The 23,855-nt window shown below is 41.6% G+C and overlaps 1 protein-coding gene across 3 annotated transcripts in view; it reads left to right on the top strand.

Annotated features, from left to right (window-relative positions):
• TC2N (tandem C2 domains, nuclear) overlaps positions 1 to 23,533 on the top strand; it is a 51,444-nt gene extending 27,911 nt beyond the window's left edge. The window contains exons 2-12 of one of the 3 annotated variants that reach the window (XM_006259230.4): positions 2,648 to 2,769; positions 3,341 to 3,571; positions 6,649 to 6,816; positions 11,865 to 11,956; positions 12,581 to 12,656; positions 14,039 to 14,133; positions 14,939 to 15,055; positions 15,662 to 15,853; positions 17,867 to 17,981; positions 18,453 to 18,652; positions 21,630 to 23,533. In XM_006259230.4, coding sequence (XP_006259292.2) covers positions 2,703 to 2,769; positions 3,341 to 3,571; positions 6,649 to 6,816; positions 11,865 to 11,956; positions 12,581 to 12,656; positions 14,039 to 14,133; positions 14,939 to 15,055; positions 15,662 to 15,853; positions 17,867 to 17,981; positions 18,453 to 18,652; positions 21,630 to 21,740 — 1,464 coding nt within the window. In that variant the 5' untranslated portion in view covers positions 2,648 to 2,702 and the 3' untranslated portion in view covers positions 21,741 to 23,533. Of the gene's footprint in view, positions 1 to 2,647; positions 2,770 to 2,923; positions 3,008 to 3,337; positions 3,572 to 6,648; positions 6,817 to 11,864; positions 11,957 to 12,580; positions 12,657 to 14,038; positions 14,134 to 14,938; positions 15,056 to 15,661; positions 15,854 to 17,866; positions 17,982 to 18,452; positions 18,653 to 21,629 lie in introns of those variants that run through there. The other 2 variants (XM_014596487.3, XM_059723178.1) reach the window with 2 other exon arrangements.
• The last annotated feature ends 322 nt before the right edge of the window (positions 23,534 to 23,855 follow it).

Raw genomic sequence — 23,855 nt, 5'->3', positions numbered from 1 at the left:
AGAGCTTCAATGACTTGGACAGTCCCTGCTGGCTGCAGCAGGGAGCTGGAGCCTGACTAGAAGCTGGTAAGTAAGGGGCAGGGGAGGGGGGGCTGGAGGAGGAGGGAGGTCACTGGGGGGACCCCTGCCAGCTCCAACCCCCTGCCTGCTGCCCCACCCATCCCAGCTCCCAGTGTTTTAAAAAAAAGCCCCAACTCTCACCGGGTGCTGCTGGGTGGAGGGGCAATCCCCACTTCTCCCCCACTGCCCCATGCTGCATGGGGGGCTCTGCACAAGCCCCCCAAACTCCCATGCTCCCCCAGCCCCCTTCCATGGCTGCCCCACCTGCCCCAGATTTGGCCCTTTAAGGAAAAAAAAACCCAAGAAAAACCCTGGGATTCTCTGCTCCTGCAGCGGCCTCGGGGCTTCAGGGGACTCATGCAGAGTCCCCCGCGGGGCAGCGGGGATTGTCCCCCACTGGGCAGGAATGGTGAGTTTGTGGTTGTTTTCATTTTTTTTTTCTTTAAAGGGCCAGAGCTGGGGCAGGTAGGGCAGCCATGGGGGGACTGGAACAGTGGGGAGGGTTGGGGGGCTCATGCAGAACCCCACACAGCATGGGACATTGGGGGGCAGCAGGGATTGCCACCCCCAAAGTGCCAGGAGGTGGGCTGGGCAGGGCAGCTGTTGCTGGGGCTGGGAGAGTGGGCAGGGGATGGGTCTGCATGATTCGGAGATTCAGCAGCAGCCAAGCCTCCGAATCATATTTGGCCTAATCGATTCAGGACAGTGATTCAAATTGCCAAATCAAATCACTGTGCCCTGAATCGGCTGAATCCAAAGCAAATACTAGCCACTTCGCACAGGCCTACTGTTTTGATATAGCTGTAGTCTTTCCTTCTCCTGTCCCCACCCCTCCTATTTTTTACTTTCTCATCTCTTCTGGTTGTTTGTGTTTGGTTTGGTCTTCTCTTGTAAGCTTCAGAAGGTGGAGATTGTGTCTTCATTGTATCCTGCAAGGAACTGTGCTTGTTTTCGGTGCATGTAAATAACTAGAATTTGGGATGGGAAGTCATGTAGCTGTTTAATAGGGCTGTGCGAAGCTCCAGTCCCGGATTCAATTCGGCGGAGATTCAGCCCAATTTGGTGTCCAAATCTCCAAATCTGAATTGAATTGGAGGACCCTTTAATCTCTCCAAATTGAATTGGAGCCCTCCAAATTAATTCAGAAAGATTTGGAGATTTGGACATAGACACAGCTTTAAAAGTTTTTTCTACATACCTCTAGGTACCAGGGGCTCGTGAACACTGTGATGCTGGGGTGGATGGAGAAATCCCACAGGAGCGCAGGGGGCTTCCAAGCTTGCTTGGGAGCAAACCCAGAAGTGTACCAGAAGCACTTCCGGTCCACTTCTGGGTCTGCCGGGGAGCACACAAGGAGTCCTCCCTCACCTCCCTGGCTCAGCGACTGGTGCCTCCTGTATCTGGGGGGGGGCACTCGGGGTCCCCCCATGGCCAATCTTCGAGCTGAGGGGGTGTGGGGGAGCTCCCCAGAGCGCTCCCCGGCGGACCCGGAAGTGGACCAGAAATACTTCTAGTCCACTTCTGGGTTCGCCACCAACCACGTAGAGGCCCCCGCTCCCTCCCCCCCCCCCCCCCCCCCCCCCCATGGGACTCTCCATGCGCCCCAGCATCGCAGTGTTCACAAGCCGCACTGGTACCTCGAAGTATGTAGAAAAGACTTTTAAAGCTGTGTCTGTGTCCAAATCGCTGATTCTCTGAATCAGCATTACATCTTCAGATTCGGATTCAGCTGAATCGAATTGAGGACAGTGATCCGAATTAACAAATTGAATTACTGTCCCTGATTTGGGCCGAATCGGAATCGAATAGGGGCCGCTTCGCACGCCCCTACTATTTAAATCCCTCTAAAAGAGATCGAAAGCATGTGAATAAAAACATTTAAATAGTTAATAGTTAGTTTGCAGTTAGTAGCAGTTAGTACTGTCATAAAGTATTTTTAATGTTAACCAGCTGTTTAGAGGCTTGCTTTCCTGGTTTATTACTTCATTTGCTAGTGTCTAAGGTGCACAATCATACCTGGAATGGATTACACCATTTTGTGTATAAACAACTATGAGAAAGTAGTTCTATAAGAAAACTTAATTTTAGTACAATGCACAGTTATAATTAAAAATGTACAAGAGAGAATTTTATAGTTAGTAATGCAAGGTCATGCGTCTGTCCCCTTATTCTCTAAAATTGTCACAAAAAGCTGAGTTCAAAGTTACGAATCTTATAACTAGCTTGGGAAAATCTGATCAAAATAAAACTAATGCAGATAAACTCTAGCGTCCAGGATTTATATGAATGAGGAGACCATTTTCACCCTTGAAATGGAGAGTTCTGTTTTATGTCTTTTATTAAGCATCTGTTTAATGTCTCCCATAGAAAGAAACACCAGTAATAATAATATATTTTTTTTACATGCATGTGCTTTCAGTACAGTAAATCAAAGTGGTCTGATCTTGACACTGTTGAGGCCTATCATAATCTCATTGACTTTAAAACTGAGTCTAACGCATGGCCACATGCTTAAAATAATGGCGTTACATTTTAATTTCCACTGCCCTATGTCATTTTTGGTTTGTTTTGTGTGCTTTTTTTTCAGGGCTGATTTCTTGGACCCTTCATTGTGTTGCTTCTACATTGCAATATTAGAAGCAATGGCAAAAGAATTCATAAAAAACTGCTGCAAAAGATGTTTCTACATGGAAAAGGAAAAAAATGATTGTGAGTTTAGTCATCTGATATTGATAGTTTATTAATGAAAAGTTGTCCTATTAATAAAATGCTATGTCATCCATTTCTTACAGATGAACTTGACTTTTTACAGTATCTACACTTCTTACTATTCCCTCATTTGAAGATTAAACTCATACTGAACAGCATTAGTAATCTGTTGGAAAATAGCTTTGTTATATTTGGTGTGTTCTGGAAGAGGGATGAGGAAACTCTTTTGCACCAAAAGGTGTGTGTAGGCCCTCAAGTCCATGGTTTTACACTCTGGACTTGTAGTTGCACCTTTCAGTTGGTATGGTGCAGTAATGACTGTTTGCATGATGGAGCATGTGGTAATATTTTGCTAGAATTGACCTGAAAACAAGGTAATTGTTAGCCAAACATCTGAGCAATGAACATTTTGAACTAATACAAATGCATTCAGAACCAGTAAATTTCCAAGGGCTGGTTCTAAGTACAATGGTGGGAAGAAAAAACTATTTAAACCACAGTCTTATAAACACAAAAGATCTGTTAGGGCTATTGTTGAAAACTGAATGTACTTGTTACTTTTTTTTAGCAGTTTCCATGGAGAAGGAATCTGAAGCAGCAACCACAAGCAGGCCAAGCATTGTGGAGAAACCTCCATTGTCTTCTGTGTCGGTGAAGCGGCAAGTTGGGTGTTCAGAAGATTATCTCCTTTCCAAAATGCCATCAGATGGCAGAGAGGTCCCTTTTGTGGTCCCGCCTTTTAAACTAGCTTATATACAACCCAAGAGCCTGGGGAGTTCATCACATATTGGGGGAATTGAAGGTAAGCTAAAAATTAATTATTCTGAAATACCAAAACAAAGTGCTGAATAAACATGAGGGTCTTTCATTATACACATTCACTAGTTCATATTAACTAAGCCCAAACCATATAAATTGAACGTCTCTACAGAAGCATGTTTGCTTGTGACATTCCCAACTTTACCACCTAATTAAAATATGAGGTTAAATAATCTCAGCTTCTGGTGTTTATTCTGGCAATATAACAAATGGTGGATATTTTGTTTTGGACTTTTCCCCCTCCATTTTTTAAAAAAATCAAGCAGTTAAAAATGAGGGGCTAGTTAATGGGGTGGCCCATATATTGGTCCCAGAAACTGCTGTCCAACCACTGCTATATATTCACATATGCAGGAAGCCAAAATTGGGGAATGTTCCTTCTCTAAATATTTGGGGGAAATTTCAAGTCCTAGAATGTCTTCAGTGACCTAGACCCCTGCCTGTTCTTCAGTCACTGCTCACTTGCTATGCAAAAGAGGTTTAGAGAGAATGAAACCAACTGAGCTTCCACAAACAGAAATGTACAAAGACAACATAACATCACAAAGCTCCCAAGTCTAAAGTCACTCTCAGTTACAGAAGAAGCTTGATGGAAAACAAACTACCTGTCTCTCTGTGCCTCCATTCCTCTTCTTTAAAATGGGAACAGTAATACTGCCCTCCTTCATAGGGGTGGTATGAAGATAAATACATTAGGGATTGTGAATAGACAGTGATGGAACCAGATTGGTATCTTTGATTGACAGTTTTCTCTTTCCTGTTCTGCAGTTTTTTAACAAAGAGTATATGAATTAGATCCCTTATTCATTAAGATTCTCGCAATATTGATTTCTGGAGGACTTGGTCATAGCTGTGTTAGATTAGATTTCTACTTCTTCATAACTATGCTTCCCAAGTAAACATTCGATTTAATCTGGAGTATAGTTCTTATGGCAAATAAGCACCTGTGGCTTTCAGAATTTTGGAAAGCAGAAAAATGTATACTTCATACTTAGGAAAGAGAAACTGCTTTTAAGCTGTTGTTTGTGTTCAACAATGCAAAGTTTACTTTTTAAGAAGATTTACTGAATACAGAGAAATGTGCCCTATGCCTTCCTCACTGTAATGTAATATCAGCTGAAGCACCTGTATCATTAAAGGAACAGTTTTCAGGTATTTGTTTTTCAGGTCATTGGTAAATCTCCGTAAAAGCCCAAAATCCACCTTTAATGCAGCCCTATTTTCTGCATGTCTGTATTCATGCTTTCCTTTTCCTTAACAGGATCTGCTCTCAGTATTGCTCCTGGCATCTTTACTGAAAAGAATTACTGGTTCATTCAGGCATATTTTCTTTGCAAACATCACTGTAGTTTGTATTTTGTGTTCTTGCATAAGAAGCTTATCTAGCAAAAGTATCTGCTTCTCTTGTCACATGCCAATTATCATGAAGCCATCCTCTAAAGCAGGGGCCAACCTTTTTCAAGCCATGAGCTGGAACAGCGTGGCTCCAGTCAACTTCAGCAGTGCATCAGCAGTGGGGGGGTTGGGGAGGGTGCGTTTCCTGCATTCACACCAGGCTAAACAGTTGGGAGCTGTGCCTGCACCACCTGCTGCTGCCCAGCTGGAGCACAAGAGCAGCTTCCAGCAAATGGGTAGCTGCGCCAGAGCCAGGCAGCTGATTCATGTTGCCATCTCTCCTTGCCCCCTTCCCCCACCTCCCAGCTGTGACATGCACACTGCAGCCTTGGGGAAAGTATAGGTGGGGGCAGGAAGAAGCAATGGCAACACAGGCAGAACTCCTTGTGCTCAATCCTGGCATGGGCACATGCAAAGCCCACTGCGTCCGCAGGCTGGATCTGTCCCCTGAGCCATGTGTTGCAAACCCCTGCTTTAAGGCACTGAAATGCACTGCACTCAGGCCTAATTTACACTTCTCATGTTAGTGCTTCTCATTTCAGGCTTCTGCTTATTTATCTGTTATAGATTATTTGTTTTGGTTATTCCTGTTTTATTTATTTGACTGCATCTAGGTGAATGGATAATATGGTGGTAATATGACCTAACTTTTATCTAATGCTTTCCATCAGAAGATGGCAATATGGTCTAACATTTTTTTCCAACTGTGCCATTGGTCCAATAAAAGATATCACCAAAAAAAACCTTGCTGCTTTATACAAGAAGCATCAATATTGTTGTATTCCACATGGGGAAACTGAGGCCAAGGACGGTGAAATAACTAGCTGAAGGTTATCTGGTAGGCCAGGGGAAGAGCTGGGACTACAGCTCAGGTCTCCTGATTCCAAGTTCAGTCCTTTGTCCACTGACCTAGACTGTTGGGTGTGGCTTGTTGCACCTCTCCCTGAATGAAAGACATCAACCTGTATTATTGTTCTGTAGACCAAGACCTAGACAAGTTTGTAGACAAGTACAAGTACATTGTCTGAACTGTAGCCTAAGACAAGACAAATACATTGTCTGAACTCATTAGATATAAAAAGAAAAAGAAATAGGGTGGCTGTGCTGTAATGCACTCAGTAAGGGGCTGGCAATCAGTCATTCTGTGGTGTATTCCTAACTTAGCCAACAACTTGAACGATCTTCACAAGTCATTTTGACCCTCTGCTGACAGGCCTCTTATGGAAATTAATTAAAGAGTATACTATATTTGCATTTTAATGTGTTATCTTCTGCAAAACCCTCCTGGAGGTTCTGGAGCCACTTAGCCAAGTACTGTATAGACCCCCATGGGTTAGAGCCAAAGTGATGTCACAGCTTCCTGTGAATCCTGGTCTTGGTCTCAGTCTTCGATACTTTGTACTTTAAATACTTGGGTATTTATTAAGGGACTCTGAGAGAGCGTACATGCCTTTTCAGCATAGAGTTTAATTTTCAGTCCAGTTGTTCCCAGCACCATTCTGAAATCTAGCATAAAGGTTTTTTGTTTTGTTTTTGTTTTCTTCTAAGCAGATATAATAAAAGACTGTGTCTTTTGCCCTTAAGAGGATGTTGCCTGCTTCATGAGCCCTGGCAACTTGTGCATTTGTTAGAGCTCTTACATTTGCTGTCTGCTATGTTCTGCAGGATATGCTAGAGCTTCTTTTGGTGACCGAAAAGCAGAACTATCCAGTATGTACCAACAAGGAGCCCACTATGAAGTCTACAATCCATTCTATATGCAACAGCACACTTCACCAGATCCAACTAGGCGCTTCCCAGAAAAATCAGATAACGGGAGATTATACGGATCAGGTAAGAAGATATTAACCCCTTCTCTCTCGTATCTACCCAGAAGGCAGGGAAGAATAGTTAGCACCTTAAAGACTAACTGAATTAAAGAGGCATAAGATTTTATAGGCAACAGCCTACTTCCTCAAATGCTATGCAGTAAACTTTAGACTACAAAAGCTCATCTCCCTCTGATCCAGTTGGTCTTTAAGATACTACCCTGCTCTTCTTTCTGCCTGATTTCAGACTAAGGCAGCTAACTACCTCTGTCTGCCCAGAAGACTTTAAAGTAGAAGAGAGAAAGCATTTGGGAATACAGAAGCTATGTCTTCCTAAAGTAGTTCTCAGCCTATGGTCTGTGAATCATAGAGAACTTGCTGGTGTGCTGTGAAGAGGCAGCTGCAGTTGGCTTCTCAGAGTTTCAAGTTACTCTACTTGCTCCCTGCCTATTTGTGGCACACAAGAAACTGCATGCATTTCAAAAGAGCTGGACACAAAGCAAAGTGTTTCTCAGCAATAACTGGGAAAGAGAGCTAATTCATCCTGAGAGACTTGAACTGTGCCATTGGAGATGGAGTACTTGGGGAAGGGAGAAATGAGGAAGCTGGGGAGAATGTCCAGGGTAGTGTGTGCAGGGAGGGACAGAAGAGGAGCAGGCATCGAAAACATGCTCAGAGGACAGAGGGGAAAAAAACAAGTGTGAAGTGGGGATGATGTAAAGTGACCATATATGCCAATTTCTTCCTATCATATCCTGGAAGCTTCTTTTGAGTCTCCAAAAAATATCCCAGTTTTTCATTAGATCATAGTATGCATATGGATCTTTTAATAACTGCAAATAGTGACAGTCTGGCTGCAGAGATTAAGAATTCTGTGTTTTGCATTTATTGAGTACTGACAGATGGAATGAGTGCCCAGTGTGGTGAACAGTGCATAAACTGAACAACTAATTCATTTGTGTATTCTTTTCAAAGCTGCTCTTTTGTTGAAAATGAAAGTTAAGGATATTCATTCCATATTATTTGTTTGTTTTTTGAAAATCAGCTCAGAAAATTCCTGCACTCTTCAGAAATGTGCCTGCCTCATTGAGTCATGAGCTGGCAGTAGCAATACCAACATACATTAAAAAATAAACATAATTTTGTGTCTCATCTATTTGCAGCCATAAAAAGTCAGTGTCACAGAATCACAGAAGTTAAGGGCCTGTTCTCTTAAAAAAAAAAAAAAAAAAACAAAACCAAAAAATCCAAAAAACCCCCACAACCCCACACTATTAAAACATAATCACTAAGAGATGGAATGAAAAGCCAAATACATTAATGCACTATTTTGTTCTTTTTTAAAGATAGTGAGTAGTGCATGAATGCTTTCACTTGACTGTACTAGCAGTTGCTGCAGCCACAAGAGGTTTATACAACTGTCTTGAACATGTCTCTAAGCTCAGTCTCTCTAAATTTTGGCCCTTTTTAAGAAAACATTTCAGACACTTAAGTCTGGAAGCCAGTACTGTTCATTAGAACACTTAAGTCATAATCGTATAACCTTCCCTTAGGCTTTTCCTTTGCCAGGTTTTTTCTACTTTCACATTTTCTTCCTGTGTATTTTGGGTTGTTTATATTTTGCAATAAGTTGATTTTCAAACTCTTGAGGGTAACCTAGTATAAGTGTTGGGTTAAACTAGATTTTGTTTTAAAACTACTTAAGGGGAGGATTTCATTTAAAACTTCAAAGATTTCATTTCACAGAGTTCAAACTAGACAGTGGGATTGGCAAAAATGGACTAATCAATGTTGTTTGCTTATTTTGACACTGTTTGGCCTTTGACACCGTTTCCTACCACATTCTCTCAGAAAAACTAGGTGACTGCAGCATTCATGTCCACACAGTCAGATGGGTGGCAAATTGGCTAGATGGTTGCACGCAGAAGGTGGTGGTGGTTGGGTCATTTTCAACCTGGAGGGATATGGGCAGTGGAGTCCCCCAGGGCTCGGTCCTGGGGCCTGTGCTGTTCAACATCTTTATCTGCAATCTGGATGTGGGAGTGGAAAGCACGCTGTCCAAATTTGCTGACAACACCAAGATGTGGGGCAACATGGGCATGCTGGAGGGAAGGGACAGAATCCAGCTAGATCTAGACAGGTTACAGAGGTGGGTGGATGAGAATAGGATGGAATTCAATGTGGACAAGTGCAGGGTACTGCATCTAGGGAGAAGGAACCAGCAACACACCTATAGGCTGGGGAATACCCTTCTTGTCAACACAGAGGCATAAAGGGATCTTGGAATCATTGTTGACTCCAGGATGAACATGAGCCGCCAATGTGAGGAAGTGGTCAGTAAGGCTAGCTGCACCTTGTCGTGCATCCACAGATGCATCACAAGCAGGTCCAAGGAGGTGATGCTCCCCCTCTATGCAGCACTGGTCAGGCCGCAGTTGGAGTACTACGTCCAGTTCTGAGCACTGCACTTCAGGAGGGATGTGGCTAGTATTGAGAGAGTCTAGAGGAGGGCCACTCACATGGTCAAGGGGCAGCAGGTCAGGCCCTACGAAGAGAGGCTGAAGGGCCTGAATCTATTCAGCCTCCACAAGAGAAGGCTGAGAGGGGATCTGGTGGCCGTTTACAAACTCACCGGGGGGGCCAGCGGGAACTGGGGGAGGCTCTGTTCCTCCGGGCACCACCTGGGGTTACTAGGAATAATGGCCACAAATTGTTAGAAAGAAGGTTCAAGCTGGACATCAGGAGACATTACTTTACAGTTAGGGCTGCCAGGCTCTGGAATGGGCTCCCAAGTGAGCTGGTGCTCTCTCCTACCTTGGATCTTCAAGAGGAGGCTGGACAGATATTTGGCCTGGGGTGTTCTGACCCCTCACTCGTTCCTGCCCAGGGCAGGGGGTCAGACCCGATGATCTGTTTAGGTACCTTCCGACCCTAAGCACTATGAAACTATTTATCTTTAGGTGAACAGGATTTTCATTATTTAAACCATTATCACCTACAAATCTAATAAATATTCTTTTAACAATGTACAGATTGGAAAAAGCCATTTTTTGGTCAGTCTTCTCATCTGAAAAACTTCAATGAGCTGTACTAAAATCATATATCAATATACCAACCTCAAACAATTAAGCTGCATTTTAACTGATTTGTAAATGTTGGCTTTGATTAGGAGAATAAATAACTGTGTAACAGTTTCCTAATAATCATGTGAAAAGCTGAGGCACTTCTATAGGAGTTAGTTTTTAACATATCTTTTCACCCTTTTATAAATCAGGTTATGGGCTTGTGTCTGCTCATCTGCTTCCTTTACATCACAACCATTTGAAGGCCTTATGTTTTCTGTAACCCAGTGTTTCTAGTAGATGCTGTGAGCAGCTCAAAAGTTCTGTCTCTTACATGAAAGGAAGGTAATTTGGGATTATTTTCAGATACACAGATCCCTCATTAAAAGGTATCCAAGTACTGTTGTTGCCTTTCCTTCCCTCCTGCAAGTGGAGTTAAATTTCTCCCTCCCTCCCTCCCTCCCGCCCCCTTTCCTGGTAGGGTTTGTGCTGTATCATGACCGTTCGTGGTAACCAGAACTGATTATTTCCTTTTTTTGCCCCTTTACCACTTTCAACTGAAAATGACTACACCTAATTTTTTTGACAAATAAGGTGGCATCCGTTTGACCTGTGAGTACTGGACTCCTTTTGAAATAAAGGAAATGAAGACCATACAAACGGGGAAACTAGTGCAGTGTGGCAAATAACCTTTCCATATGCTGAATCAGAAATGGGTCAACTCTGTATTGGAGCCAGCCTCTTGAACTTTGACTGGGGAAAAGTTTTTAAAAGGTGCTGAAACTAGTTGCATTAAGTCAGTCTCATTAAGATTTATTTTGTTTATTCTCACCATGGCGGCGATCGAGGACTGCCCACAGGCACTGGCATCTCCCTAATGTTCTTGATGCACAAAAATAAGTTTAAAAGGAGAACTCCATCTATATCTTATATTTATGTCTCTGAGAGATGCAGTTTTACTCAGTTGCTTCCTTACTTAATGTTGTATGTGACAAGTATTGAAACACTTGTATTTATATCCCCCCAGAGTAGGATTAGGAGTCTCTAATCTTTTTCAGAAACTGCTTCTTTTGTCCAAAATGGAGCAAACGTGGTTTAATGTCTCTTGGCTTGTGTGAATTGGGGAAAGTGTAGAGAGCTCTATATGCTCTGTCTATTGTTGCCTCTATTTTCAGCTATGGGAAGGAGTGGAATAGCTTTAAATATTCTGCTGGATCACCTTTCTCCACACCTTCTGGGAGTCCTCTTAGTCTTAGGTTATTTCTTATCTCATGATTTTCTGTAATCTCGTTTTTTCTCTTCCCTCCCACCTCATCATCTTAATTTTATTTTGAAATTTTTCTACTGATTTCTTGCTCTCTGCCTTTATCTCTAGACCTATAACTTTTCCCCCTATTACTTTTGTCTCTGCTTTGATTTTATCAAACTGCCTCCACAGAAGATTTTAAAGCTCTGATTTCTGAGCATGTAGTCCATTTCAATTTCCTGAGCACCCCATGGTTTCTTGCATTCTTAGGTAAAGTAAAACATGCAAAAGTTTTTTGGGGTTGTTTTTTTCATGGAAGTTTTCACTTATGTATGCCTATTTCTTGGCAATTTAGTTTTGAGTTGCTATAAATAAAGCTGGTTGCCATTTTTTTCAAATGAAAAACGTTTTAATTAAATATTGACCTCTTCAGAAAGCAGTTTATGAAAAGCCAACTCTTTGACCAAAACCTATTTTCAATAAATTTTTAATAAAATGTTTAAAAATTCAAAGGGCAGTGCAGGGTATCAGTCCAAATACATCCAAGATGGACTGAACTTCTTCAAGCCCTCAACTGCTTGAATGGGCTCATGACCAGGTGAAATAAGTGTTTTAAGGATATTTGCTAGCTTTGAAATTGTAGTTTTGAATCTGGCATTTAAGAACAACTTCCTGCTCTGATTTTTTTTTTTTCTTCCTTCAGAAAGAATGCTAATGTCACTCTTGCTGTTTAAAGCAGATAAGCAGATCTTTTTCTCTCTGCAGTGTGTGATTTAAGAAGTAGCACAGTCCCCGGGTCACCAGACTTAAGTCATTCAATGCTTGATCTTACAAGTCCACCCCACAGATTCATTAAGGTGAGCTCCTTTTGATAACTCTGGCTACACCCAGAAACTCTTTGCTTTTGTGTACTTGTCTATGTTACTATCACATTTCAAGAGTAAACATTTCAGGGGTCATTGTGCTGTTCAGTGGTAGAACTAGAGAAGAAAGTTCAACAGCCTAACTGACTTCAGGTTCTTTCCCAATACCTCCCACCTCCCCCACCCCTTCTGTCCCTAAAATCAGTTGGGAAACTTGAGTCAGTTGGTAATCAGAACAGTGCAAGCAACTGAGTTCCCAGTATTGCATTTCCCTGCCGGATGCAAGAATGGACATTGAGAAGATGAAAGGGGATCAATTGTCCTTCGATGCAACAAAGAATAATGTTCTTACCAGCTCCCATTTTATGCTAAGGGCAAAACAAGTCTTACCTAGCAGTAGAGAAAAAGGTGACTGCTGACAGATGTTGCGTCTTGCATCAATTCTCAACACCAAAGAATTCCGCTCCAGGAGGTTAGTAGGGAATGAGTTGATAGTGTGGACCAGAATAAACTCTTAATAATTTCAGATTTTTGTCATAATTCTGTCTTTTGTCGTGATATCTTGTTGAGCTCTCTGTAGCAGTGACCACTTCTGACTAAAGTGTTTTTTCTTTCCAGAGGTATGATTCACTGTCCAGTGTGCCTAGCAGCACCTCTTCAATGAAGGATTCACATGGCAGTAACAGGAGTCTGGGTAATAATAGCTGTTTGTTTTCACACCTGCAGTGGAATAATTTATTTCATATACAGGCAACTCTCGCTTAACGTGGTTTTACTTACCGCGGTTTCATTATAGTGCTCATTTAAAATACCTACCTGGTTTCACTCGGCGCTCAGCGTGTTTCGTTATAACACTCAGTGTGGGGGTGGAGAGGAGCAGCAGTGGCAGTGGCAGCGTCGAGTGAAGTGGTGAGTGGGAGCCCAGGGAGGGGTGGCAGGAGCCTGGTGTCCACTCTGGCATGTGGTGCTGAAGCTGGATGGGGAGGAGCAGTAGCAGGGAGAAGAGGCAGGTGGGGGCCAGGCAGTGTGAGCTTGGAGCCCAGGCCAGTGGGGCCCAGGGCAAGGTGGCAGGAGCACAGGGTCTGCTCTAGCACGTGGTGCTGGAGCGGCCAGCAGGTGGGGAGGAGTGGTGGTGGCAGTGAGAAGGGGCTGGCGGGGCAGCAGGAGTGCGAGGCCCAAGCCAGTGCAAGCTGAGCCCACATTACTCCCCCACTCCCAGGCTGTAACCTATGCCCTGTTCCACTTCAGTCATGCACTCATCCATAGGGCACAGACGCTGTACCAAGCCTGCAGTGATCTGGCGGTGGCAGCTTGTCCCAGTGCCAGGTGCTCTGGAGGAAGCCCCTGCTTGGCAAAGCGGAGCGTGGGTGGGTGGGTGTGTCCCCACTGCTACCCTGCACCAGAGCCCTGCTGCCTTCTCACCATAAATCACTGGGCAGGTGAATCCCCAACCCAGGCCCCATGGGCAGGGTGGCTGGAGCTGCACACAGGTGCACTGGTGGCCAGCGGATATGGGCCAGCAGGGGCCTTCGAAGCAGGAGGAACAATGAGGCCAGGAGGAGCTGATACCTTCCCTGGCAGAGCCTGTGTGGTGCCTTGCCAGGAACAGCCCAGCCAAGGCCAGCAGGAGTGCAGGGCCTGGGCCGCCAGGTGGCATGGAACCAATTATCTTTATTTACATTAAATCCTATGGGGAAATGGGTTTTGCTTAATGCTGTTTTACTTAGCACTCAGTTTTTCCAGAACCATTTAAGAGTGCTATTCAGGGGTTGCCTATAGTGAAATTAAAACTATTGATTCATGTTACTGCAGCTGATGATTTGAGGCAGTGATGCCATAGAACAGCTGGTTAGATGATGATTTGAAATTTCTTACCTGCATGAGGTATTAGCTTCAATACAGGGTAACTGCGTGAAATGGTAATGGCATTTGATATACCAGAGGTCAGACAAAGTGTACTGGTGCCTTCTAGCTTAGCTTCAAAAGCTGAATATTGTCATAGCTTCTTTGAATGAATTCTGAGATAATGTAGTGATTCTAAAAACACCAACTATTTGTTCATTTGTTTCTCTACAGATACGTTATCAGGTGACGAACGAGACTTTGGAAGACTGAACATCAAGTTGTGTTATGTTACTTCTGTAGAACAGATCTGGATTACACTCTTGAATGTAGGTGACCACAGCTGATCTGATGTAGTTTGTCCATATGGATACCTTTATTAGACTTGATTTACAGAAGCAGAGGGTCAAATCTAGCTGGGAGAATGGATGACGCTGATTTTTTTTCTGCCACTCCACCAAAAAAAAAAGGAGAGTAAGCTTAAAAGCCACCTGTAATTTGGCTTAAATATAATAAATTTACCATGCTTCTTTTAAGCTCTTTTCCCCTTCTAGATGTTTTTGTCTGCCTGTAATCACTGAAGTGCTTCCTTTTGTCACCACTGGCCTAAGGGGATAATACTTGACAAACCCTCCCATCCAAATTACCACGATTGTTTGTTTGTGGTCAGGGGACAGAACCTGGCCCTTTGTAACAGGTTTACTTCTGAAATAAGGCTTAGTGAAACAACTTAATTCCTTTAGTTCATCTGTGAAAAATCCATGACCTATGCATCTGCTATTTTTAGGATATGTAAATTTGTATCTACTAGCCTAGGCTGACAAGTATGCTTCAACTGTTGTACAGTTCCATGAACTATGAATATTTTTGGTGACAATATTTGATAGCTTGGGCCCTGAAACTCATTAAATGGTAGAAACTGTCTTGGGGGCATTCTTGTGATTAACTGCTCTTGTAATGCCATGTAAGGAATATACATATAGTTTCTAAATAGCTTTCCTATCTTGCTGCGGTTATTGATGCATAAATCCTCTTGATTTCTTGCCACATACAGTAAAAAAGATGTGCGCTTCTAAACTAACCTACAGCTAAAGACTTAAGCTGCCTAAAATAACTCTGTTTCCAATATTTCAGTGCAAAGACTTGTCCTGGCCTTCTAGCTACGGAGAAAATATTTCCATTTCTGTCAAGGGAATCCTTACACTGCCAAAGCCAGTGCAGTTCAAGTCCTCAGCCAAAGAAGGTTCCAGCGTAAGTGACGGTTTGAAGCATCAGTATATCTTTATACAAATATAAATACTTTTGATTTTTGACTCCTTTCACTTTCTTCATACCAAGTTTTTTGCTACACCTGATTATCTTTTGGAAACTATTATGACTTTAAAGTTAAAACAGAGACCAGTCTTGTTTCATTTCCTCATCACGTGCTGCAGATTTTTTTTGTTTTTACCTGTGTGTGACTTGTATAAAACTGCTGAAAACAGTATAGGTTTCATAGTCTTTCTACAATGCTATACCTTGCTGGGTTATGTTGTGGTAAAACTGCAGAGCCTTGTCTGTTAGGATTTTTTCAGTGAGATAATTCAAATTAGCTGTCTCGTCTTCTGGAATCTGAGAGAGCCTAAGAATTTTTCCAGCAACATCTACTGTAGGACTTTGTGGTAGGTAGCCATGTTAATCTGGAGTAAGACAGAAGAGTGGCACCTTAAAGACCAACTAGCTCAGAGAGGCATGAACTTTCATAAGCAATAGTCTATTTCATTAGATGTTATCATTTTGGGTCTAGGTTTAATGACTTGGGCAGCTCTTTAGTGCTTTAGTTGTATTGTTTGATTACATACTTATTCTTCCTTCTAGGACATCAAATTCATGGAAACCTTTGTGTTTGCTATTAAACTGCAAAATCTTCAGCCTGTCAGATTAGTGTTTAAAATCCAGACTCAGACTCCCAAGAAGAGAACAATTGGAGAGTGCTCTGTGTCACTGCGAGAACTCAGCTCCCAGGAATCTAACTATTGGCTTCATATAACCCCTCCTTCCAAAGTTGCAGTAAGTGACTGACATTCTCTTACATGCCATATACCATGAAAGTTAATGGGACAAAAAGTAGGGGTGTGCAAAATGGGCCATATTCAATCCAACAGTGATTTGATTCATTGATTCGGATCACTGTCCCTGATTCGATTCGGCCGAATCTGAAGATTCGATGCCGATTCAAAGAATCGGTGATTCAGCCATAGACACAGCTTTAAATGTTTTTTCTACATACCTTGAGGTACCGGGTGCAGCTTGTGAATGCTGCGATGGTGGGGCAGATGCAGCGCGCTCCCCCACAGACCCGGAAGTGGACCAGAAGTGCTTCTGGTCCATTTCCCCCCCCCTTTACTCCATCCGCCCCACCATTGCAGCATTCACAAGCCTGGTACCTTGAGGTATGTAGAAAAAAACATTTAAAGCTGTGTCTATATCTGAATTGCCAAATCTCTACAAATTGATTTGGAGGGTTCCAATTAGATTCAGAGAGATTAAAGGGTCTCCTGATTCGATTCGGAGATTTGGCCACCGAATTGGGCCGAATCTCCGCTAAATCAAATCAGGGACTGAAGCTTTGCACAGCCCTAGCAAAAAGTAAAATATTCAAGGTCTAATTGTGGAAATCTGAGCATTAATAGCCAACACCTTCCAGCAACTTTTCATGCATTTTATCCCAAAAGGTTTCACCAAGTTTTGCACAGCAACACTTATAATTATGGTCCCAAAATGCAGATGTTTCTTTGGCAAAGGGTTGTAACCAGCTATTGCACAAAAGAAGCTTTCAGCCAAGGACAAATGCTTTGTCCTACGAAAACATTACAGGCTCCATATTGCTCTCACAGAACACACAGGACCTGTATATTTATGGAGGAAAAGTGTAGCATATTTATCTGTATTGATATTTTGAAATCATACATATATTGTATTCAACTTGCATGCTCTGCAGCAATTATTGCTCTGGAGCAATAACTGCTATCACCATCATAAACAGCAGGTGGTTTCTAAGTGTTAAAGGAAAGCGTAATAAAACCTGTGTTTGATTTATAAGCAACTAACATTAAAGTCAGCATTTGAGAAATGCAATAAATAATTCATTTTGACTGTTTCTGTTCAAAACGTAGTACAGCAATTCACCAACAGTTTGGCACTTGTTTCGATACATAAAGTTCAGCAACATCAGGATCTTTTCTCTCATTGTGGATTTCCTGCAATTTAACTATTTCTTTCTAGAGAAAAAAATATACATGGATGCTAATATATTCTATAATTTAAAGTTTATATCCAAATTCATTAAGGCAGCCAGTGCTCGCTGGAGCTTAGATACGTGGATGCCTGGAAGTTGGATGGTAAGGATGCCTTTGGAACATCACAGGAGCCAATGTACATTTAAGACTCGTGCTGGAAAACTAGATCTAAAGACTTAATGGATCTGAGAACCTGATCTGACGCTTTCTGAATAGTCCTAAGAATCTGTTGTTACTGTTTGTTCTGTAGCAGAATCCTTTAATCCTCTGTATAACAACAGAGATTTACGTAATGCCTAGAAGACTCGGATGAACTCTGAAAAGAAATACCCACCCCCTCCCAGTCCAATGCTTGAGGCTTTAATTCAGGTGGAATTCTGTTGGTTTGTTTTATTTAGAATCCAATCTTTTCATGTAGTTTCATATAGTAATTGAAAAAGGGATGACAAATACTGAAAATGTCAGTTAAAAGCCATGTTTTGATTATAGCTTTTACAAGAGCTTTCTCAGATGTTCTAACAAGTCTCAAAAATATAGATCCTGAAAATGTAATTTAGATATAGTATTCATTGAATATGAGTCTTAAATTTTGATCCTGTATTTGCATTGGGAACTGTGCCTTCAGGAGTATGGGGAGCACAAGGCAGCTAGTCACCTACAAACATACAAGGCATGTTGTGGGTGGTGGAATAAATCTGGTGTCATTTCACTTTCCATATAACTAAATTGCAGTGTTTATATACAATGTCATCTAAATGTTAAGGCAACATTCTTCTTTCTGTAGGTGTGCCATGCTGAACTTCAAATAGGAACCTGTTTTCAAGCAATAAACAGCAGAATTCAGTTACAGATTCTTGAAGCGCAAAACCTGCCAACTTCATCTACACCTCTGTCCCTAAGTAAGTAGGTTAGCTATCTCAGACCTTCTCTCTAGAAATATTTGTGACTCGTAGAATACAACTTGAATAGCTTGGTAATTTCTAACATTCTACATGAATCTCAAACTAGCATTAACATTATTCAGTGCAGTAGACTTCTATTGCCAAGTTTTGCTTCCACATTGTCACTTTTGATTTAAGTTTTTGGTTTGAAGATGCAAGTTTGTGTGTGTTGGAAATCTTTTGTCCTAATATTAATTCTGACATGCAAGAGCATTAGCTTGCACTAGCTGTCTGGATGCTGTGTTAAGCATGCCAATATTATTGAACAAATTATTAATGAAAGCTATTTTACTGTTCTCCCAATGCTTAAACTTTTGGCCAAGGTTTTAGGTAATTGTTTCAATATAAATACACACATGGATTTTGTCAGACTTTGTTTTTTGAATAACCTCTTTGTGTATCACACCCTTCCCCACCTCTTTACTTTAGATTTTTTTGTGAAAATTTCAATGTTCAGTACAGAAGGGCTGATATACAAGAAAAAGACTCGTTTACTGAAGGCTACCAATGGCCAAGTGAAGTGGGGAGAAACAATGATTTTTCCAGTTAACCAGAATGAACACGAAATTAGTTTTCTCATCAAACTCTACAGCAGGAGCTCAGTGAGAAGAAAACACTTTCTGGGACAGGTTGGTTTTATTTTTCTTGAACGTTGTTAACTACCATAGTGATTTTGTTTTGGTCATGATCATCTATTTAATCCCTTTAATAAACTAACTGTACAGTGGAATGGTAGATTTTTATTTTTTTTTGGTCTCACCCTGAAAACAAGAAAGTACTTCAGAGTGTCACTGTGTCCCTAAGCTGCCTTAGAAGCAATAGTGGGAGTTTAGGAGGTGCTCTGTGTCCTTCAGAGGGCATTCACATCTTGCAGGATTAGGTTTATTGATCATATTTCCTCTGGAGTGCCACCATCTGAAAGATTCTTTTGTATGCGTATACACACAAATTATCTCCTCCTTGCTGAATACCTTAGACATTTTAAAGTGAAACAAAACTGGTATTCACTGAAGCTCTGCAGGCCTCAATACCCTCTACAGGAAGAAGGTGTATCAGCTTGCAAATCTGCAAATGAGTATGGTTAGAAAGAAATACCAGTAGCTTAAATGATTGCCTCCCCTTGCTCTCGTTTCTCTGTCAGGTTAAGCAGATGTCAAAAGTAAAAGTACTCTGAGTACATGTGACCCAGGTAATATATGTGGTGACTGATTGTTCAGATCAAGATCTGGATAAAATGCTTTGGGATACAAAACCCTTTTTTTTTTCCACCTTATTGTCTTGAAAATGCTGTGTTTTCATATTTAGAGTTTTTGATTCATCCCTTTTAAATCTCTCTTCTTTTCTCCCAAGTTGCCATCATACTCTTCCATCTCTCCTCCTTGACTATAGGTTGGTGGTTCTAACATGACACGGCCAACCTGCAGCTCGTACCCCACAATTGGCATGGGCAGTCTCTGCGTGTGGCATAGCACAGCAGACTAGGGAGGGGACAGGGAGCAGAGCAGCAGATAGGGAAGGGGAGTGGAATCAGAGTGGCACACAAGGAAGGCACGAGCTAATTTGTGGTATGACTGCCAGAGAGGTTGTGCTCCCCCCCGCCCTGCTAACACATGCTAAGGGCTTTTTGGACTCTCCCAGAGCCCTCCCTGCTACTTAGTGGGAACTATTTCTACAGCGTGCCATGCAACTAACATATGCTGTTTCTTGAGATCCTCCAATAGCTTTGTCTAGTGGTCACTTTCTCTAGCCTGGTAAAGAGGTAGTTTTCAATACTGTTAAGCTTCTCCTATAAACAGCACACAATATTTTAAGTGCTAAAGAAGCTGTATCTTATTCTGAACAATTGTAACTTGAGCTTCCTTCATACTTTGCAAAACAGCATTCCACACTTGTGCTGGACCTCACATACCTGTCGTCCCATTATAAAAGAAAAATGCAAGTCCTTTTTAGCGTTGTTTTAGTGTAGGGTGACTAATTGTGCAGGAAGCTGCATTTATCAAGCAATATGTGGCAGCACCTCAGCAAACAGGGTTTCCTTTATTAAGAGCTCTTTTTAGAAAAAGAACTTAACATGTACCACCCTTGTTTTCCAGACCTGTTTTGCAAAGATTGGTTAGGCTTAAACAGACATATACCACCATATCAGGCATCAAACATGGCTGTAGGAAAAATATGCGGTGAGCGATTGGCTATGGAGCTAGGAAGGGATTAAAGTAACTGTATCCAGTAACTTTAGAAAATATAGTATTTAATTGGATGACATTCTGAGACGACAATTTATAGCTTAAAAATTACATTATGTTGTTTGTAGCCATGTCTCTAATCAAGAGCAAAACAACTGCATAAAGGGGTCTCTTTTGAACCTTCTCCAGTATAACCTGATAAATCTGGTGTGCTTGGGACTGAGCACCTGCCAGAAATTTGAAAATTCCAGATTTTTGAAACCGGAATGGTGGCCAGTTGCAGGGGAGGGTAGCAGCAGCTGCACGCGGAGCGGTGGTGCGGGGTGGTGGATAGCGGCGGCAGTCACCACATGCAAGCTTCCCTGTCTGCTGCTCCAGGACTGGCTGCCTCTACTCCCTGATGTAATGCATTTTTTAAAAGTGCCAGATTTTCGAGAATTCTGAGTTTTTGATATCCGGACTTATGAGGTTATAATGTATATACAAGATCATTATTTTAGCAGTTCTCTGAATGGCAAAATTTCCACTGCCTGTTCCAGGAGTCCTGCCAAAGGACTACAGGATCATGCATTCAAACCCCATTGAACCAAATTATCAAACTTCAGTCATTAAGGTTTATATATTAGGAAGATTTATTGTTTTGAAGATTTATTCTTGTTCTTATATATTAAGATTTATTCTTTGAAGAGTGGAAGAAAGAATAAAGAGCCCCCTAAACAGATTGTATTTTGCTTTTCCAAATGATTTATGGTAGTGGAACCTGCTGGAGTAGTTGGGAAGGAACTTCCTCCTTTTGCTCTGCACTTTACTTCCTCATTTATTCCTCTATCTATTACTTGAGTGCTTATGACAAACTGATTCTTCTTGTATAATATGTTATGAGTACATACCTTCACTTATTACTCAGGCAAAAAGTCCATCGACTTCAGTGGAATGTAGGGTTGGGCCTCATTTGCTAAACTGAGAATTTAAATGCTTGTGAAAATGATGGGTGGCTAACCCTGGCTGTGGGCTGGGGTGTCATGTCATGCAGTTTAAATGTTAGCTCCTGTAGAGCCTTTTCCTAGATCAGACAAGCAAGCTGTATGACTTCAGTGAAGTCCTGACTAGCAGCACATTTTGATTCAGAGATCACAAATACATATTTACTGTGTGTGTCTTGCTAGGTGGAAAACTGTCCATCAGTATCTGTGATGAATCCACCAAACGTCTAATCCCTCTATGATGAACAATCTAATGTTTCCTAGTCCACAAGCCTGACTGTTAACTTTGGCAGAATGTTATTAGTGTGTTGTTGTTTGCACTGTACAGATGCATGCATACAATATCCAACTGGGAGAAGCGAGGAGAAGATTGGTAAGTAATGTGGTCAATAATGTGAACTTTATGATGGCTCAAGGGCATTTTTTGTTTCTTATCACAGGTCTGGCTAAGTTCTGATGCCAGTAGCAGTGAAACAGCTGATCAGTGGAGAGATACAATCACAAACCCTGAAAAGGTTGTCATTAAATGGCACAAAGTCAGTCCATCTTGAAGATGTCAGAGACAGGACTCGGAACTGATGTGAACTTTATACAAGATACTTCTGCAGTGTTAAAGTGAAGGAATAAAAATATAGTGCCTACTTGAGTGTTCCAGGGACCCATGCCCTGCACCACATAACATTAACCAGAAAAATTTCAAAGGGAGAAGAGACCAGATTTTCATGAAGAGTAATTCTGGCAAGATGCTTGAAATACAGAAATGAGAATTAGTTAAACTTTTAGTCTGATGTAAAAAAACACCTCAAGAAAAGAAATGTTAATGTTTACACTTTTTTTCCCAAACAGAATTCTACCACATGGCTTTACATTGACATAAGGGCTACCTTACAAGGAGTCTGTGTGTGCTTTAAATTTGCATAACAAAGACCTCAAAGGGGGTTTTGTATATGTATTGCTGGTTTTATTTTCTTCACAACATTTCTATGCTTCTCTTTGGTTTCAATAGAAACCCCATCCTTGTCTACCCTTTTTCCATGAAAATATCTCCAAGTGGTACAAAAAAGAAGTATTATGATATTGTAGATGCGTGGAATTGAAACCTAGGAAGTGATCAAGTGACAGGCTGTTGGTGGGGGGGAGGAGACAGGTGATAAGAGGTAAATCACTGATAAGAGAGAAGCTGCAATCCGTAATGGAAATATTGTATTGTTGATACTTTACCTGAAACCTTTGCAGAACCAGGTAATTCTAGACTTAAAATTCTTGATGCTTCAAAGATAAAACAGTAACCTCCTTTTCACGTCATCTTCATTAATAAATAAGAGGGAACTTGCTTTCCTCTCTCCCATCCCTCCAGACCCAGTCCACGTACCCATAACAGTATTGGCATCATGTTTCTGAGGGTAATAAGTTGAGATTTTTCACTATTCTGTGACCAGTCTGTTCTAAAACCCTGTCCTTGGTCAGGCTCACACTGCTGTCAGTGGGAATCTACACAAATAGGGGCTTGACAGCCAGTACCTCTCCTTTAAAATCACAGAGTCAGATGGGTATTGACTCCATTTGAACAGAATGAAACAAACATCTCAACAAACTGGCAGATTTAGTGGGCTAGGCCCTTAGTTTTAGCACTATTAAGGAGTGAGCAACACACAGGAATTACGCAATCATTCTTTGTGATGAGCCAATCCCCAAGCACTAATTAGAGTCCAAAGGCTGTGCTAAATTGTGCCAGCTGGCGAAGTGCCATTATGGCAGCCAGGGATGATTACAACAGGGTATGGACACATGAAATAATTATTCCTGTTTGTATGGGAGAATGGAATTGTTGCTTTTCCAGCTGATCTTTTGTTATGGTTCTGTGTGTCTGCTCTGTCCTGCAGGAAGATGAGCTGCTTCATTTTGGTGTCAGCTGCTCTGGTGTAGGTGTCTCCTCTTCCTTCCCGCCTCCCCCCACCCAAACAATGTGGGATAGGGACAAACACAGGAAACAGTTACAAAGGATCAGCTGCTCCATGCTCATAGTATGTTTCCTCCCACTGCCACTTTTAAATTAGGATAGTTGTTTCATCTGTCTATAGCCTAAAAAACATGGATCCTCTTTCTCCTGCTACTCGCTATTCTTACTACTGGGAGGGGAATGGAAGTATAATTACTGTTGGGGCTAAACTGTACCACCCAAGGATCTGTTTAAAAAGGTGAGATCTTCCATGGCTGATCTTTTTGGTTTAGGGATGCTTTGTGCCAGTTGCATGGTGTGAAGTAGCCACTGGGATGTGGGCCAGTATTTTTAGGTAAACCAGTTTCTTCTGTTTTAATAAACTATTCCTACATTATATAATCAGCAATGTTGTAGCATTTGCTTACATTTTCTTAAAAGCCAAAGTAACCTTTACTGCGGAATAAACAAATATTTACTGATAGAAATGCTTTTAGTGTGTTCAGTAAAAGAAAGCACAATGAAAGGTTCAAGTTTTGTTTAAAAGGCAGGCTGATATCATCAAGAAGGCATTCTAATATAGTTCTAAACAGCTGAAAAGAGTAACAATTTTGGGTGTATTTTTGTTGCTTGTTTGTAATGGTGAGATTTAAATTACCATATTTTTATCGTGGAAGGAATAGTAAATATCTGTGCCATGCCATCTACCTATACTATAGTTAACTCA

The sequence above is a fragment of the Alligator mississippiensis genome, chromosome 2 (assembly GCF_030867095.1).
Source record: "Alligator mississippiensis isolate rAllMis1 chromosome 2, rAllMis1, whole genome shotgun sequence".
In the NCBI taxonomy this organism is placed as follows: domain Eukaryota; kingdom Metazoa; phylum Chordata; order Crocodylia; family Alligatoridae; genus Alligator; species Alligator mississippiensis.
Note: the sequence above shows the minus strand (reverse complement) of the source record. Positions and strands in the feature narration are given on the sequence as shown.